The sequence below is a fragment of the Pelophylax lessonae genome (genome assembly GCF_965119305.1).
Source record: "Pelophylax lessonae genome assembly, chromosome: 8".
Taxonomy (NCBI): domain Eukaryota; kingdom Metazoa; phylum Chordata; class Amphibia; order Anura; family Ranidae; genus Pelophylax; species Pelophylax lessonae.
This window is the reverse complement of record NC_138775.1, coordinates 261909669-261927742: the sequence shown is the minus strand read 5'-3', so window position 1 is coordinate 261927742 and position 18074 is coordinate 261909669. Positions and strand designations below refer to the sequence as shown.

Below are 18074 nucleotides of genomic sequence, written 5' to 3'. Positions count from 1 at the left end.
TGCTGAGAGCAGTTCGTGGTTACCAATATGCAGAATGTATTGCTATGCCTTTTGTCCTAGTTCTTCTGAACCATATCTACTATAGAATGAATTCATGGATTACCTATTGCAATATAGATACTGAAAATTCATATGTTAAGCCTTAGCTAGAACTAAACAACTAATTGTTTATAAATTAAGTCTGCAGCTGACATTTAATAATTTTAGGCATGTTTTGCAGCTTGCAACAATGCATGTATAACACTGCTCAAAGGGGGCTAAGAGGCAAGGAAGATGAATCTCAGAATGTCAAGAATGTACAAGTATGCCTGTTAGTCAACATAGTCTTTAGAAAAGTTGTTTTTTTTTTTTTTAATTCCAAGTGGCATCCAGCACAAAAGTGCTTACTCCAAGCTTTCACTACCAGAACATGTGCAGAATTAAAGATACAGTGTTCTATTTTTCTTGCTCTGATTTTTTTGTATACATATTACAGTGACACTTACTGAAGTGATTTTCTAACAAAATTATGAAAAAAGCAGAACTAAAAACAATTGTAGAACATTGGTAGTTTGTAGTTTTCTTTTTAATAGCTATAAGCTTACAAATCGGTATCTTTATTTTCAGATGTTGTTAGAAATTTTGAGGATTTTAAATAACAGAATTACATTCCTTCCAGTGCACCTGAGATCTTGAGCTGTTCAGAAGAGATTCTTTTTTGAGGAAGAAAAAACGATTTTTTTCTTATTTTGTAAGACATAAGCAGCAGGGTTTGACACTTTAAAATTCTCATTTAATAGATTGAGGACATTAACTGTGCGGAAAGTGACTCGGACATGGAGGTAAAAAGATATTTGTTCAATTCAAAAATCCTTTCTTCCTTTGTTACTCTTCCTATTTTTCCACTGTCTTCACTAACACTTACTGGATAAGGAAATAGTTTGTTTTTAAGCTCACAAGTTAATGTACTGGATACCATGTCTACAATTTAATTTTAAAGAAAAGTATTAATGTGACATGGTAGATCAAAATAACCTACAAATTATGTCACTTACTCCTGCTAATTTTAAACTGTAGATTCTTCAAAATATTTGTCCAATCCACAAAAATAGCTACCTCTGTGGTGCATGGACTGCAGGCATTGCAAAAGGTATAGCTGTATGAAACACATTGTTTTTGCTGCTTTCATATTGAGCTTAAGTGTTAATTATACAAGATAAAACAAGTATGAAAGTTCCTCAAATTTTTTCAGTACCAAATTAGTCTACCAAAAGGTGTGATGAAAATAGGTCAAATTACACATCTGCAAAATTTTTACCAGTCGGTTACTGAACAAGGTTCCTTGATGAAGATGCTCTGACAACAAGGTCATCCTTTTCCATATTAACTCTTCCTGTATCATATAAACTTACATTCTTTTGTTTTCAGAGTTGAATTTGTCAACTTAGACACACAGGCTTCCTCTTAGCAAAAACAATAGTCTTAAAACAAATCCACTAACCAAGAAGAATGTTTATTTCAAACAGGAAGGAACTGAAGAAGTTGAAATTGCGGTCACGCCAGAAAAGGCAGTTAGATCTCCGGGAAAAATAAATATTAAATTTGAAGATTTGGAAAAAGAGAGGGAAGAGGAAGAAAAGAACAGACGTGAAGAAGAAAAAAAGAGAAGATATGATGAACATAGGAGGTCATTCAGAGAAGCTAAGAGACGTTCCTCTGCTATGGTAATGGTTAGATATACTGGCAGTGTTATAGTTTTTGTCAATTGATAAGACCAGTAAACTGGGTTTAAATGAGAGGATCATATCTACATACAAGTCGTATCTATGTTGTAGGCAGGAATTCCAAAGCAAAGTCACAAGAAGAGAAATGTTTCATGTGTTTAAGTTGTTTTCATCAATGGTAACACACATGACCGTGGTTTTATGGTGATTGTGGTTGCTCCTGATACTTTTGTTAGCAGTCAATATTTCAAAAAATGTTCCCAACTTATGAGAACACATATTATTTTCGAAGGATGATACCGAAACCCAAGACAAGAAAAGCAAAGAACAAATAACACCTGGAAAACTCAAATTAACCTTTGAAGAGATAGAAAAACAAAGGCAGGAAGAACAAAGAAAGCTAGCAGAAGAAGAGGCTCGCCTGCGGTTAGAGGAGGAGAGACGGGCATTTGAAGAAGCAAGGCAATACGCGGTAAAGAAAATGGAATTGTTTTAGTCTTCGGATTCTTGATTTATTGGGTTTTTGTTTACAAATCAATTAATGGTATAAAGTTCTAAGCATATAAATAAGAAAAGGTAATTTCAACCTGTCTCACCTTCAAAGCTTAGAGCTAATCCACCTAAATATACTGCCCATATGCCTCCATCTTTTGACCTTTTTTACCTCTACCCTAAAATAATTGATTGGGGTGTGTTTCCAAGGGTACAGTAAGATTCACAATTAAGCTCCTTAGCCTTGAGAATAAGCATGCTTGTTAATTTTGTCTTTTCTCAGTAAGATAAAAGGGTAATTATCCATACTATTTACAGTAGGTTTGTAGACATTTGGATTTCCTTTGGGCCTTCAAGTTTCCCTGTAATAATCTAAAATGTTGCTGTGAACCTAAACAAGAAATATCTTTTGCTACAAAATGAGGACAACATAACTTGCTAGCATCTGTTTTCCAAAGGTCAATGACGAAGATGGAGAACAAGTCAACACACACAAAGACGAACTCCGTCCAGGAAAACTGAAGTTGAGTTTTGAAGAGATAGAGAGACAGAGAAAGGAGGAGGAGAGGATGAGAGCAGAGGAGGAGGCAAGAAGGAGGATAGAAGAAGAAAAGAGAGCATTTGCAGAAGCAAGGAAAAGCATGGTAGAGTAGAAAAATATTGTTTAAACTATGATGGGGGGAAAGGACAGCTGGTCATTGTGACAAAAATCATCAACTTTTTTAAAGTTAGATTTTTCAGTTCTCCAAAATGTTAAAAAATGCATTTTACAGAGTGAATGCATTTTCTGTTATCATTGCATTTAGTAGTTGTATGCAGTATGCATGCCTAGCAGACAAGCTTGAAGCAAGGAGCTTGGCATTAACTAAAAGTTTTTACACACTCTAATTTAAACAAATTACATTTAGCCAACTCAATTTATTAAAAATGACAGCATTCTGATATATTTACCTGCAGAACACTGCTGCATTTTTAACATCCTTCTATATGTATCTTTTGCTACTGTATTTCAGTGCATCATTAATTTGGGTGCTTTTTGGTTTTTGCATTTTATAGATGGCTTCATCAAATAATGCTAGCTTGCAAATTACTTATGCCCTTTAACTTGCATTATTTAAAGACAATATAAAATATTGATGGTTTGGCTGCCTAGGGTTAAAACTAATTTTGAAATCTTGTTGCATTTTTTTTAAAAGTTGAACTGCAGACAAACAGCTACAGTATCTCACAAAAGTGAGTACACCCTCACATTTTTGTAAATATTTTATTATATCTTTTCATGTGACAACACTGAAGAAATGACACTTTGCTACAATGTAAAGTAGTGAGTGTTCAGCTTGTATAACAGTGTAAATGTGCTGTCCCCTCAAAAATAACAACACACAGCCATTAATGTCTAAACTGCTGGCAACAAAAATGAGTACACCCCCTAAGTCAAAATGTCCAAACTGGGCCCAAAGTATCAATATTTTGTGTGGTCACCATTATTTTCCAGCACTGCCTTAACCCTCTTGGGCCTGAAGTTCACCAGAGCTTCACAGGTTGCCACTGGAATCCTCTTCCACTCCTCCATGACGAGCTGGTGGATGTTAGAGACCTTGCGCTCCTCCACCTTCTGTTTGAGAATGCCCCACAGATGCTCAATAGGGTTTAGGTCTGGAGACATGCTTGGGCAGTCCATCACCTTTACCCTCAGCTTCTTAGCAAGGCAATGGTTGTCTTGGAGGTGTGTATGGGGTCGTTATGTTGGAATACTGCCCTGCAGCCCAGTCCAAAGGGAGGGGATCATGCTCTGCTTCAGTATGTCACAGTACATGTTGGCATTCATGGCTCCCTGAATGAACGGTAGCTCCCCAGTGCCAGAAGCATTCATGCAGCCCAAGACCATGACACTTCCACCACCATGCTTGACTGTAGGCAAGACACACTTGTCTTTGTACTCCTCACCTAGTTGCCGCCACACATGTTTGAAACATCTGAACCAAATAAGTTTATCTTGGTCTCATCAGACCACAGGACATCGTTCCAGCAATCCATGTCCTTAGTCTGCTTGTCTTCAGCAAACTGTTTGCGGGCTTTCTTGTGCAACATCTTTAGAAGAGGCTTCCTTCTGAGATGACAACCATGCAGACCAATTTGATGAAGTGTGTGGCATATGGTCTGAGCACTGACAGGCTGACCCCTCCACCCCTTCAACCTCTGCAGCAATGCTGGCAGCACTCATACATCTTTTTTCCCAAAGACAACCTCTGGATATGACCCTGAGCACGTGCATTCAACTTCTTTAGTCGACAATGGCAAGGCCTGTTCTAAGTGGAACCTGCCCTGTTAAACCGCTGTATGGTCTTGGCCACCATGCTGCAGCTCAGTTTCAGGGTACTGGCAATATTCCTATAGCCTAGGCCATCTTTATGTAGAGCATCAACTCTTTTTTTAGATCCTCAGAGAGTTCTTTGCCAAGAGGTGCCATGTTCAACTTCCAGTGACCAGTATGAGGGAGTGAGAGCGATAACACCAAATTTAACACGCCCGCTCCCCATTCACACCTGAGACCTTGTAACACTAACAATTTGCATAACCCCTGGGGAGGGAAAATGGCTTAATAGGCCCAATTTGTACATTTTTACTTAGGGGTGTACTCACTTTTGTTGCCAGCGGTTTAGACAATAATGGCTGTGTGTTGAGTAATTTTGAGGGGACAGAAAATTTACACTGTTATACAAGCTGTACACTCACTACTTTACATTGTAGCAAAGTGTCATTTCTTCAGTGTTGTTACATGAAAAGATATAATAAAATATTTACAAAAATATGAGGGGTGTACTCACTTTTGTGAGATACTGTACATATAAATATAATAATGTACAGATAAATATACATATAACAAAGCTGCCAAATGGTGTGTATTTCTCATTCTCTGCATTCATTCATAAGATAATCACAGACCTCTTCCCTTCCTATCAGCATGTTCCTTGTTAGCACATGAGCACTGCAGCACACCCGACGTCTTGTGCTGCTGCTCTCTCTGAGCTCTGCTATACAGAAACTAAGATAAAAAAATAAGTATTTACACCAATTTCTTTTAAAACTTACAATTAAAGCAGTTTGTTTTTTTTATTTACTTTGCTGCACAGTGCCTGTTCAAATTTAAAAAATGCATTATTTGCCTAAATGTTCACCTTGAGAATGCAGCTGTACCCTGCATTACCTCACCACCAAAAGTCCCCAATCTCTCAGGTTGTCAGCCTACTTCCCGTGAGCCCAGGCTGTCATCACATTACTCCTGGACTGAGCACTGCTCAGTCCAGATGGAAGGACTGGTCTCCTCTAGGAAAGACCTGTGATGTCATCAGACTGGCTGGTTCAGCTCTAAGTAAGCCCAATGTCAATATTTTGTGAAGTTTCTTACATTTAACATGAGTAAGGAAGCTTCTTGTAAAAGTTTTTTAAATGTTTAAGCTAGTAAATTTGTTGCATTTACAGGCTTCCAATGAGGAGGAGGAGGAGGATGACGAAAAATTCGGACTGGAAGATAATAGGGAGCACGGCCAACCAGGCAAACTGAAATTAGGTTTTGAAGAACTGGAAAAGCAAAGAAGAGAAGAGGAGCACAGGAGAGCAGAAGAGGAAGCTCGGAGGAGACTGGAAGAGGAGAGGAAGCAGTTTGCAGAGGCAAGGAAAAACATGGTAAGTCTAATTTGCCAGCATACTGCATGATGAAATTCCTAAAACAGCCATAGAGATTGTGGGTATAAGGTACTCTTGCTCTCTTGGATGTGCATTCATAAACTATTACAAAATGCTCCATAAAATTTAAAAAAATGTTTTTTTCTTCTTTTTCTACACTTTTCAAAAACACCTAACAGGTAACAAACTCTTGAAGCTATGATGAAAAATGTCAGGCAAAGGGCTAGTACCCAGTATTGGCTGTGGTCTTCTTGCAGATGCACTTTACCCATTTGCCCCAGTTGACATCAGTGAGATGTGATTCGGAAGTACACTGCTCTGAAAATCACATGCGATGTCTGTGCGGTGCGAATTCAGCCATACAGATTGTATGGCTGAATTAGCATCGGATTCGGACACAATACGCACAGTTCCTTTCTTGGTTTCCCAGCAGAATCGGATTGCATGGTGGTTCACACCTATGCGATCTGATTCATGTCTGAACTGACAGTTCGCACTGCGATACGCAAACCGATCTGGGGGTGTTAACTTTGTATTGACACCCCCAGCGATTCGCATACGGCAGTGTGAACTGCCTGCGATTTGAATGCGATGTGGGAACCCGCAGTGGATTTGCAGGGTTCCCGCATCGCATATATGTGAACCGGCACTTACTGACTATCAAGCCTTATTCTGCACTGTGTCTCTGAAGGTGGGAAACTTGGTATAGGCACGGCTTTCTCATATCAGATCCTCCAGCAGGGAGCAGCACAAATTATCAAGTCAATTAAAATTAGTACACCAAAGTAGTTGTGCTTTAGATTTACACTACAGCTATTAGATGGTAGGCACAAGAGGAAGTGCACTGCTAACTTTCATGAAGAATTCAAGACAAAAGGTAAATCTTTCAGGGTACTGCTAAGGCAGTTACCTCTTCTAGACGTTCCCTGTAACATAGCACACCATGCAACCATTTGACAGTCATACACAAAACAATCTTGGAAGGTGTTTAGCATTTAAGATATAAAAAAAATAAAAAAACTTAGTGTCCTCTAGGCCGCTGTCATTTTAAATTCACAGCAGTCCTACACTGTAAACGCAGTCTGTGAAGGGCCCAAACTAAAAGGTTTGGGGTTTTACTTTACTGTGATTAGTCACATTTTGTTTGTTTGCAATATGTATCCTGCTTGCTGAGGAGGCATCAGCGCTTTTAGGTTCATCCCTTGCTCGTGCAACGGGTGGCCAAAGTCGTTTTAAACTTTATGTGTATTGTGCAATCACGTGCAAACATGTTGGAGTGGGACACGCTGTACAAAAATGAAACATGCATCATTTTTTTTTAGAGTATATTGGTGTGAATAACACAAATTAAAGGCAATATTATATCCCTTGCTATTACATTGCGGTTCTTTGACAAGGCCACCCAAGGAAAGAGAAGACCCATGCAGCAACATTGCACTGTGCTAACAAAAGAACTATTTCCAGATGCTAGGCCACAGGTGTCAAACACAAGGCCCGCAGGCCGAATGTGGCCCCCCAGGCCATTTCATGTGGCCCTCGCCCCCTCTCCTGCAGCTGCGGCACCCCCCTTGTCTGTGCCCCCACCGTGTCATTGTAGTCGGCAGCAGAGAGGACTGAACTCCTTTGCCAGATCCTGCACTCCTCTGTGCAGCTGCAGAAAGGCTCGTCTTTGCCCACCCCTCCCTTATCAGCAGTCCGCACGGAGAGGAGGGCAGAACTACTCCTACAGATCCTGCACCTCTCTGTGCAACCACAACACCACCTTGCCTCTGCCTCCCCTGGTCTCAGCATTCAGCAGACTCTGGAAGCTGACTCCAGCCCTCCTCCAGACCCTGCACTTCTTCCCAGATCCACCCACATCTTCTTGCTGGCAGCAGCACAAGGTAAGTGTGTGCACTGTGATGTAAGGAAGGGTGGGTGTCTCTTGACTTCTGATGGTGGAGGGGCTCTTGACATCTTGTGTAAGGGGTCGTGGGTTGCTCTGGACATCTAATCTTACAGATATAACCGGGGACTATAATGCTGATGTGGCCCATGATGAAGTTGAGTTTGACACCCCTGAGCTAGGCAATGGCAGCCTTGATTGTAATCCCTTTACTCAAACGGCTCTTTTATCATGTAGATAGGTTAAACAAATTAATGCTGTTTGTTGTTCCTATCAGGAGCCAGATGAAGATGACCTGCCACTCAGTAAGACCACATCTCAGGAGGCACTTGCACCGGGTAAACTGGATATAAACTTCGAGGAACGTCTCAAACAGAAAAAGGAAGAAGAGAAAAGATTAAAAGAAGAGGAAAAAAAACAAAAGTTGGAACAAGAAAAGCAAGAGTTTGCTCAGTTACGACAGGAGATGGGAGAGGTACACTGCTTCTAAACTATTAGTCCTAATTGTAATTACCATTATTTAGGCTTTCACCTTTTTCTCCAGCATTGACGTCAGGCCTCATACACAGGCTACATGACAACATCACTGAAAACAGAACGATGGCCTACCATTTGAAAATAGGTGCTGCAGTATGTAAATTGGAATTCAAGGCATCACCTAACTAATCCTAAAAATGCTCCCTTTCCCTTCCTACAACCTATATTATATAACCTGTGTAGGAAAGATCTGTATATTTTCTGGTCACTTTAATCTGGTCACGTAATCTCCCATGTGTAGCAGTGGCCAAATGAAAAATGCAACAAACTGAAAGCAAACTTTTCCTATTGCATATCGCACAATGCACAGATGAGGTGGAAAATAGGAATATGCATATAGACATCTTGAAGTCCACAGAAGTATTCTTCTTGTTTTACAGAAGCAATGACTAACTTTACAGATTCAAAGCCGAAATGTTGGAAATTGAAGGTATTTGGTTTAAGGATTTTAGGTCCAGGATACGACAAATGTCTTTCCTGGGTTTTGGTACCAGGAACAGGTTTGAAAAGAATCTCAGAGCCAGTCCTCTATACGTACCGGAACTACTCCCTCAGACAAAAGGTAGTTAGTTCAGGGCATTGTTCAGATCTGACTGTCGTTTGATAGATTTTGGTTAATTAGAAGAAAGCGATGAGGGGGCAGAGATTGAACTCTATTTTGTACCCCTTTGAAACCACAGATTGAACCCACAGTTCTTGGACGTTTGTAGAAAAACTGTAACAGACGTCCTCCCACTCTTAGAAGAGACAGTGTCCCTTTATTGAGGAGAGGGTTTTGGGGAAGACTTGGTGGGCTTTGTGAACACTGAAACTGAGACTTAGAAATTGAAGCCTGGGTTGAGCGTTGAGGTGCTCTGTGTTTTGTTGAGGTAGAGGCTCCTGAGGAAAGGAATTTAACTTTCTGGTGGGGGAAGAACCTTTCCTCCGGAAACATCCTAACCACATGCTGACCACCATATATACAGTATATATATATATATATATATATATATATATAAAATAAATTAAACCCGTGTCCTGGCAAAAGATCCTCATCCCTGAATCATTATGAAAAAAAGGGGGTTTAAGATCAATGGTCCTAGAATCCACTGAATCGAGGCAAAGAGGTGGGACTTTAATGGATCTATTGTCTAGAGTGTGTCGGTAAGCATAAAGCAAGATATAAAATCCAACAATGTTTATTGATTATTCGTATAAAAAACATCAACACATATGACAGAAATAGAAAATATGTAACAAACTACAGACTTTGTGATTGTAGTAATCAAATGGGTGATTGCTCTGTTCTATGCATTTCGCAGGAATGCTCCTGCTTCGTCAGGAACTTTAGCAACTTTGATTCACCCTCTATGAGGCTATGATTACATTCACGCCAAACTTTTGGCTTGTTTAACATTAGTTGTGACCTCAGATCGCGTCTCCCACCAGCATGCCACATAACTCCCAGCCAAAAGATCCCGATAGGGCCAATAGGTCCCGCCAGGAGATGGCTATAGCGTTTAGGCTGGACTAGTCTTCCGTAGGTGCCACCATAACAGGCAATAGGTGGAGCTACCAGTTTGTTTAAGACCGAAACCGCGAGTTGGGAGAAGCCGCCAGTCTTTTGGCTGGGAGTTGTGGCATGCTGGTGGGAGACGCGATCTGAGGTCACAACTAATGTTAAACAAGCCAAAATGTTTGTAAAGTTTGGCGTGAATGTTATCATAGCCTCATAGAGGGTGAATCAAAATTGCTAAAGTTCCTGACGAAGCTGGAGCATTCCTGCGAAATGCATAGAACAGAGCAATCACCCATTTGATTACTACAATCACGATGTTTGTAGTTTGTTACATATTTTCTATTTCTGTCATATGTGTTGATGTTTTTTATACGAATAATCAATAAACATTGTTGGATTTTATATCTTGCTTTATGCTTACCGACACACTCTAGACAATAGATCCATTAAAGTCCCACCTCTTTGCCTCGATTCAGTGGATTCTAGGACCATTGATCTTAAACCCCCTTTTTTTAATATATATATATATATATATATATATATGGCCTGTCAGCAAGAAGTATTACCAAGATCATGGCTGTAGCTGCAGCTTTGTTCTTCGTATCTGATCCAGGTGGCTCTATAGCTGCCCAGTAACTTTTACGGTACCAAGAAAATCGCCCACATTGAGTCCCTGGCCTTTCCATTCCCCCGGTGAGCACAGTACCACAGCAAATGGCCAGGATCGCTTCACACATGGAAGATGGAGAAAAATCCGTTTCTGCATCTCCTTTGTTATGTATGAAGCTGGAAGTGATGATAATTTTGCCACTTCCAGTTTCAGAGCCAGGGAAGCAGCTGTTTAAGCACAATCTCTGTTGGTTAGCTGCTTTTGAGGGCAAGGAAGAGATTGGGGGTCTAATAGATCTCCAATATCTCTAAAAAGAGGATGTCACCGCCCAAAGCTATCACATAGGAGGCTTGTTAGCCCCCTTGTGATAGTAAGAAAGTTAAATGACAAAATACCGTAATTTAAAAATATATATATAAAAAAAAAGAAAGTTTAAAAAAAATGTTAAAAGCAAAGACATTGGGGGTCTAATAGATCTCCAATGTCTCTAAAAAGAGGACGTCACTGCCCAAAGCTATCACATAGGAGGCTTGTTAGCCCCCTTGTGATAGGAATAAAGTTAAATGACAAAATAATTTAAAAAAGTATAAAAAAAAAAAAAGTTTTAAAAAAAAATGTTAAAAGCACACCAACCCTTCCCCCACATACACACAAATGCAAATACGCATCTATGTCAAACATGCATATGTAAACAACGATTGCACCACACATGCAATCGTCACAAGCAATAGTTCTAGAGCCATCATTCATGTTTAACTCTACAATGACATCCTGTAAAGCCACTGCTCTATCCAGATCACCGCGATAGTGCCATTTAGCTGCCGCTTTTGTCCCCAGCCTCCGCCACTGTCATCAGCAGAGCGGGTGGGAAGTGGGACAATTCTGGACTGAGGGTGGGAGCAGCACTGTATGGAGGGAGGCTGCATGAATGCACTTTTCAGGTTCTGGGGACAGTCCTAGCAGCCAATCACCAGCTTGTTAATAAGAAAAGATAACCCGGCAGCTCTCGTCCTCCATTCAGTGCTGCTGTGCCTCTGCTTTCTGTCCCATCTCCTGCTCTCTGCTCTGTTTACGGTAGGAGAGTGAAGGGGACAAAGGACGTGGCTGTGAGCTTGTGAAGGATGGGAGGCGGGGGCGATGGAAAGTGAGGTGTACTGTGTGTATTGGGGAATCATGTACAGGGGGGGCAGTGCTGTATGTGTGTGTGGTCATGAAGAGGGGAGCGGTATTGTCTGTGTGGGAGGGGGCAATGTACAGTGGAGCAGTGCTGTGTGTGGGGGGTCATGTACAGTGGGGCAATGCGGTGTGTGTGTGGGGGGGGATCATGTATAGGGGGCAGTGCTGTGTGTGTGAGGGTCATGTACAATGGAGAAGTGTTGTGTGTGTAGGGTCATGTAGAGGGGAAAGTATTGGAAAAACCTGATATGGAGACCAGTGTGGCCAATTGATGTGTTTAAATGGTCACATACCATCCAGTGACCTAAGGTGAGTACCCTTTTGGTTGTCTACAAATGCAGGGAGCCACCGCAACCTGAGAGGGGTACTGTAACAAGGGTTAGGAGCTTAGGGATAGTTCCTTGAGAGTGGTTGCATAAAGGGATGCTCACAACTGCTTAATCAAAAAATCAAATAATCTTTATTGAAAAACAAGGCATATCATTAAAAAAAGCCCCCTGGTGGGGGGTTGCAGTACATAGGGTGGAATAAACTGTGATATAGGATAACATGAATGACATAAAAACAATGCAATGACTCACACACACATAGCTGGCCACACACCCACACGGTTGAATAGATACACCAGTACAATGACCTGCAATGTATTGCTCAAAACGAGCTTATTAACACTGCCAGGGCCCCTGTTGGTGTATCGGCATGCCACATACCCGATGTATCAAAGGTATACCCAAGACATGAAGAAAGTGTTGATTTGTATTATCAAACTGTATATAGTAATTATAACTTCAAATTCATACACCATCGCATTGAAAAAATAGATGAATGTGAAATTACAATTGCACAGAACATAGATTCCAGTCCTGGAGATCACTCATCAAATACCGTAACAGCCATTTTCAAGACTGGTAGGCAATCAGGGCATCCTCATAGTTGTGGACTATTGGAGTCCTAACCAGCCTATATGAATCAACAAACGACTGGTGGGGTACTTTGAATCAGAGGGTAATGTAAGGTGAAAGGAGGTGAACCGTCCTTGATTAGAACAATTGATTAGCCGATCTTCATATAATGTAGTGGATGAAATTATTAATGGCCAGGCTATATTCAAGGGCAGTTTAGGACTGTCCTGACGAAGCGTGCGTCACGCATGTGAAACACGTTGACGTCACACGCTGGTCACACACCCATTGGAGGAATCAACAGGTCGTTGATCCAGCCGCCCAGGCTTACGAACCGCCTTGTGCGGTAGACGCCACTGACCATCGGTGTTACTGGAGGAGCCGATCGCAACCTAAGGCCATCACACCAGGAGACAGCCCGATACATCCACTGTCCGGATTCAGCCATTCCTGTTCGGCTGTATGGTGAGAAAAAGGAAATTCATGGGATAGAGAAATGGCAGTGAGCACCAGGTATAGTTAGTTACAGTTTGGGACTTTGGTGCAGCGGAAGACATTCAAGTTGTATTGCTGTGATAAATCCTGAATTATGCCTTATATTATTACCCACTGTTAACCATTACCAGTGCGAGCCAGCGCGGACCCGATGGTGTCTTGCGTCTCTCCCTTGTTCCTACCACACACCAGACAAACTTTAAAAGATCTTCTATCCCTGTCCCTGTATGGCCAGTGTGGTCGGCGATCATCACGATAAATTGCCCTTGAATATAGCCTGGCCATTAATAATTTCATCCACTACATTATATGAAGATCGGCTAGTCAATTGTTCTAATCAAGGACGGTTCACCTCCTTTCACCTTACGTTACCCTCTGATTCAAAGTACCCCACCAGTCGTTTGTTGATTCATATAGGCTGGTTAGGACTCCAAAAGTCCACACCTATGAGGATGCCCTGATTGCCTACCAGTCTTGAAAATGCCTGTTACGGTATTTGATGAGTGATCTCCAGGACTGGAATCTATGTTCTTTGCAATTGTTCTTTCACATTCATCTATTTTTTCAATGCGATGGTGTATGAATTTGAAGTTATAATTACTATATACAGTTTGATACTACAAATCAACACTTTCTTCATGTCTTGGGTATACCTTTGATACATCGGGTATGTGGCATGCCGATACACCAACAGGGGCCCTGGCAGTGTTAATAAGCTCGTTTTGAGCAATACATTGCAGGTCATTGTACTGGTGTATCTATTCAACCGTGTGGGTGTGTGGCCAGCTATGTGTGTGTGAGTCATTGTATTGTTTTTATGTCATTCATGTTATCCTATATCACAGTTGATTCCACCCTATGTACTGCATCCCCCCACCAGGGGGCTTTTTAAATGATATGCCTTGTTTTTCAATAAAGATTATTAGATTTTTTGATTAAGCAGTTGTGAGGTTCATGTAGAGGGGAGCAGTGTTGTGTGTGTAGGGTCATGTACAGGGGAGCAGTGCTGTGTATGTGTGGGGACATGTACAGTGGGGCAGTGTTGTGCGTGTGTGGGGGGATGGGGGAATGTACAGGGAGGCAGTGCTATGTATGTATGTGTGTGTGTGTGTGTGTGGGGGGGGGGGGGGTCATGTATAGGGGGCCAGTAGTGTGTGGGGGTAATGTACAGGGCGGCAGTGCTGTGTGGTGGTGGTGGGAGGGGGTCATGTACAGGGGGGCAGTGCTGTGCGTGGTGAGGGGTCATGTAAAGAGGAGCAGTGCTGTGCGTGTGAGGGACATGTACAGGGGGGAAATGCTGTGTGTGGGGGTCATGTACAGTGGGACAGTGTTGTGTGTGTAGAGGTCATGTACAGGGGAAGCAGTGCTGTGTGTGTGTGGGGGGTCATGTACAGTGGGGCAGTGTTGTGTGTGGGGGTCATGTACAGGGAGGCAGTGCTGTGTGTGTGTGTCATGTATGTGGGGACAGTGCTGTGTGTGTAGCGGTCATGAGGCAGTGTTGTGTGTGCTGGTGGGCCGTGTAAAGGGGGCACTGTTCTGTTTCTTCGGTGCAATTGAAGTTTTTTTATATACATGCTTCCATGGGTATCACATTACAATTGTGCTTTTATGGTGGCAAGGAGTGTGACATGGGCAGGCCAATTTCTCATCAGGACTCAAAATAATGCAAATACATAATTAAAGTGGTTGTAAAGACTGAAGGTCTTTTACCATCTCGATTCAGCAGCAGCAGCTCTCCCAGATCTCTTCCTACTCATTGGCTGAGACATCAGCGGGAGCCATTGACTCCTACTAGTGTCAATCACAGCCAGTGAGCCAATGAGGAGAGAACGAGGTCACGGCTGCGCTCCTTGTGTGAACAGACACAGAGCAGCAACTCTGGAGCAAGCCTGCTTGGGTGCCCCCATAGCAAACTGTGGGAGGAAGGGGCCAGGAGCGCCGGCGGGGCACCCAAAAAGAGGAGGATCGGGGCTGCTACCACTGCACAGGGCAGGTAACTTTTACTTTTTTTTTTAAAATCTGCATTTAATATCACCGTAAAACCTTATTAGTGCTGTGTGCACGAGTGTATTGTGCAATACATAAGCAAAGCATACAAATTAGAATACAGTTATATACATATTTTTATAATTCCTTTAACAATCTTGGAATGCAGGATTGTGTTGCCCTTGTCCAGAAACTGCAGCAATAGCTAGTTGCAGAGCTGAGCCTGCAAGTGCAAAGAGAGACCTAAAGAATGTCTCAAACTTCCTAAACGTAGAATCTTTGAAAGAAGGAACATCTTCACGTGGAGCAGAAAGATGTTTAGGACTGAGATAGCAAGGTCTAGTAAGGGAACAGCCCAGTTTTTTTGTAAATTCTTTTTCTACTGGTACGAGCTTGGTAAAGATATTTGGAAGGGTGAAATTCTTTTCTTCATTGACCCAATCAGCAAATTGCCCATTCTATTTGTTCATGAATGAGGAAAGAATTGGCAGGTCTCTAAAGATTCAAGTGCGATAATGCAGAGACTTTTAAAAGCACACAGCAGAAGTGAGCATATCAATATTAGCAAGCATACTGCATGAAGAAGACCTGACATCAAGTAAATAGATACCTAGAGGGTAAGAAATGTTCCACAGCCTCCTCTAACACTGCTTCCCGGTCCTGCCTCTTCTGGGGTGGGCATATCAGAATTTGCTTGGGTAAAGATGGCAAAATGGAGAATTCCACCATTATTGTGCCCTGGACAGTGATGGCTGTATTAAAGCCATTAGTTGTTCATGGGATGTATTAAAGCCATTAGTTGTCCGAGGTATTGTGACATGCTTGTAGAAAAATCTGGCTGAGTCAAGTAGGCCGCTTGTTGTGTGCCTGGGCTAGAATTAGATACAGAGGCCAGTGTTAAAATTGGGTCCTGCTCCAGTGCAAGAGAAGCATCGTCATTATGAAATTGAGTGTCGCCTTTAGCAGAGTTAATGTTCACCAGAGCTTATGCCGTGGCACCCTTTCGTCTAGTTTCCGCCACTGCTACGAGAGAGGGTATTCCCCTTGTGGGGTAGGGTTCAGAAATGGAGTATGCGTATTTAGCAAGCCTGGTGCAGTCCATCTAGTAGCAAAATTCTCATGGCAGAAGAAAGTATCATATAAAGGGCTCTAGGTGGAAGTGGTTATAAAGTGTGCAACCTGTGGTGTAATGAAACACTTGGTCATCCAACTGAGATTAAATCTCTGAGAGGCTGAGTTTTAATGCCTAGTTTGAAAATATTACGCTGTAAAGCAAATAAATTCCAAATACAGGTCTAGTTCCTGATAGTTATAACATATACTATTCAGGATTGTGGGGCTACAGTGCCAGTCCGATACCATTTCTACACTGACACAAATCTATCTCTCTGGAGCACAGCTAACATGGTAGCCTCTAACTTCAGCTTGTTCAATAAAGTTTTGCCAATAAATCCTGGAAGCTGATTGGTTTCTATGCACAACTGCACCAAATTTTGCACCGTGCGGTTTTGGAAAATAACCTTTACAGTATCAATCTGGATGTCACACCACTTCCTCAAAATAAATATATTCAAAAACCAAGCTCATATAATATTTCCTCCCCCACATGCCTCTTCTCCTGCTTCTCTGTCAAGATCGATGGCACAATGGTCAACCCATACCCACATGCCAAGGTTCTAGGTGTTATCCAGGACTCTGAACTATTGTTTTAGCCCCACATCCAGTCACTGTCCAAAATTTGCCACCTCAGCCCACACATCTCCAAAAAATGCCCCTTCCTAACCAATGACACCACAAAGTTTCTAATTTACGCCCTGGTTGTCTCTCGTCTCGACTACTGCAACTCCCTCCTCATTGGATTACTTTTCCATAGGCTATCCCCCCTTCAGTTCATCATGAATGTTGCTACCAGCATCATCCACCTTACCAGTGTCTGCTACTCCCCTCTGCCAATCCCTCCACTGGCTTCTGCTCACCCAACAAATCAAATTAAAAATACTAACAAGAACTTTCAAAGCCATCCACAACTCAGCCCCAAGCTACATCACTAACCTCTAAATACCAACCAAATCATCCTCTTTGTTCCTCCCAAGATCTCCTGCTCTCTATATCCCTCGTCACATCCTCACATGACCACATCCACGACACACATTGCACAAAGTGCAGAGGTAAACACCCACGCAGGGACCAGTGCCTACAGCTACATTACAGGGCATGGGTCCCAAGGTTTTACTGATTGCAGATGCACTACCTCTATTGTTGTAGTAGAAGACAGTTAGGCATTGATTAAAAAAAACTGAAGAAAAAAATAAACTTGTAAGGCTTATGGGAGAATAGGTCCATTATCTTGGGACACTAGGAAAAAACTAACTCCTGGAGGAGTGGGATAAGATTATAGGGGAACACACAGGGGGCATGGTCTCAAAGCTTGTCCCTGTCCAATCACCTTGAAAGTATCAGCTTATAGCCCATGGTCTATTAATACTTAGCTTGTGTTCTGTACTATACTATTAAGATAATTGTGTTTTTTAGTCAACAGAACATATACAAAACCAAAGTAAAAAATTTCCTTTAACAGAGGATGTGCATTCTTTTCAGTAAATACAGTATTAAAGGTGGTATTGCATAGCAGGTGAATAGTAACGGGCCAGGTGATGAAGAAAGTCCTGGAATCAAATTGGACTTCCCGCTATTTGTTCAAGATATGTACGGTACAAAAGGTAGTACCAATGTGGATGGCTCCATACACACAAGCATCCTGGGGGTGTCTTTTTTAGGTCAGCCTGAATTACCTTGAATGTGCACTGGATCTGCCCATCTTGACTTGCACAGTGCTGTATCTGTATTACTTATGTACAACACAGAAACTTTAGGGCTCACTCACACCAGCCTTTCATTCTGAATGTCACCCCACCCTAAGTATGCCTGGATTGCAGCAATGCATCATGACGTGTTGCACTGCTAAAAATGCTGCATGCACAATTTTTTTTATCCATTGAAGTGCACTGAGCAACCCATTCAAACAGGTTCCTCTAACCCAACTCATGGTAATCCGTGTGTGCATTTAATGCCCAGTAGCAGACCAGAATCAGAACTAGCCTTT

At 41.9% G+C, this 18074-nt stretch overlaps 2 protein-coding genes across 3 annotated transcripts in view; one reads left to right on the top strand and one right to left on the bottom strand.

Annotated features, from left to right (window-relative positions):
- FUBP1 (far upstream element binding protein 1) overlaps positions 1 to 18074 on the bottom strand; it is a gene marked incomplete at its 5' end in the record, with an annotated part of 116889 nt that overhangs the window by 50772 nt on the left and 48043 nt on the right. The window lies entirely within an intron of this gene.
- The window catches only part of NEXN (nexilin F-actin binding protein), a 79548-nt gene that overhangs the window by 53095 nt on the left and 8379 nt on the right, over positions 1 to 18074 (top strand). The window contains exons 6-11 of the mRNA XM_082265331.1: positions 780 to 821; positions 1506 to 1703; positions 1996 to 2175; positions 2654 to 2839; positions 5679 to 5882; positions 8045 to 8242. Of these exons, the coding sequence (XP_082121457.1) occupies positions 780 to 821; positions 1506 to 1703; positions 1996 to 2175; positions 2654 to 2839; positions 5679 to 5882; positions 8045 to 8242 (1008 nt within the window). The remainder of the gene's footprint in view (positions 1 to 779; positions 822 to 1505; positions 1704 to 1995; positions 2176 to 2653; positions 2840 to 5678; positions 5883 to 8044; positions 8243 to 18074) is intronic.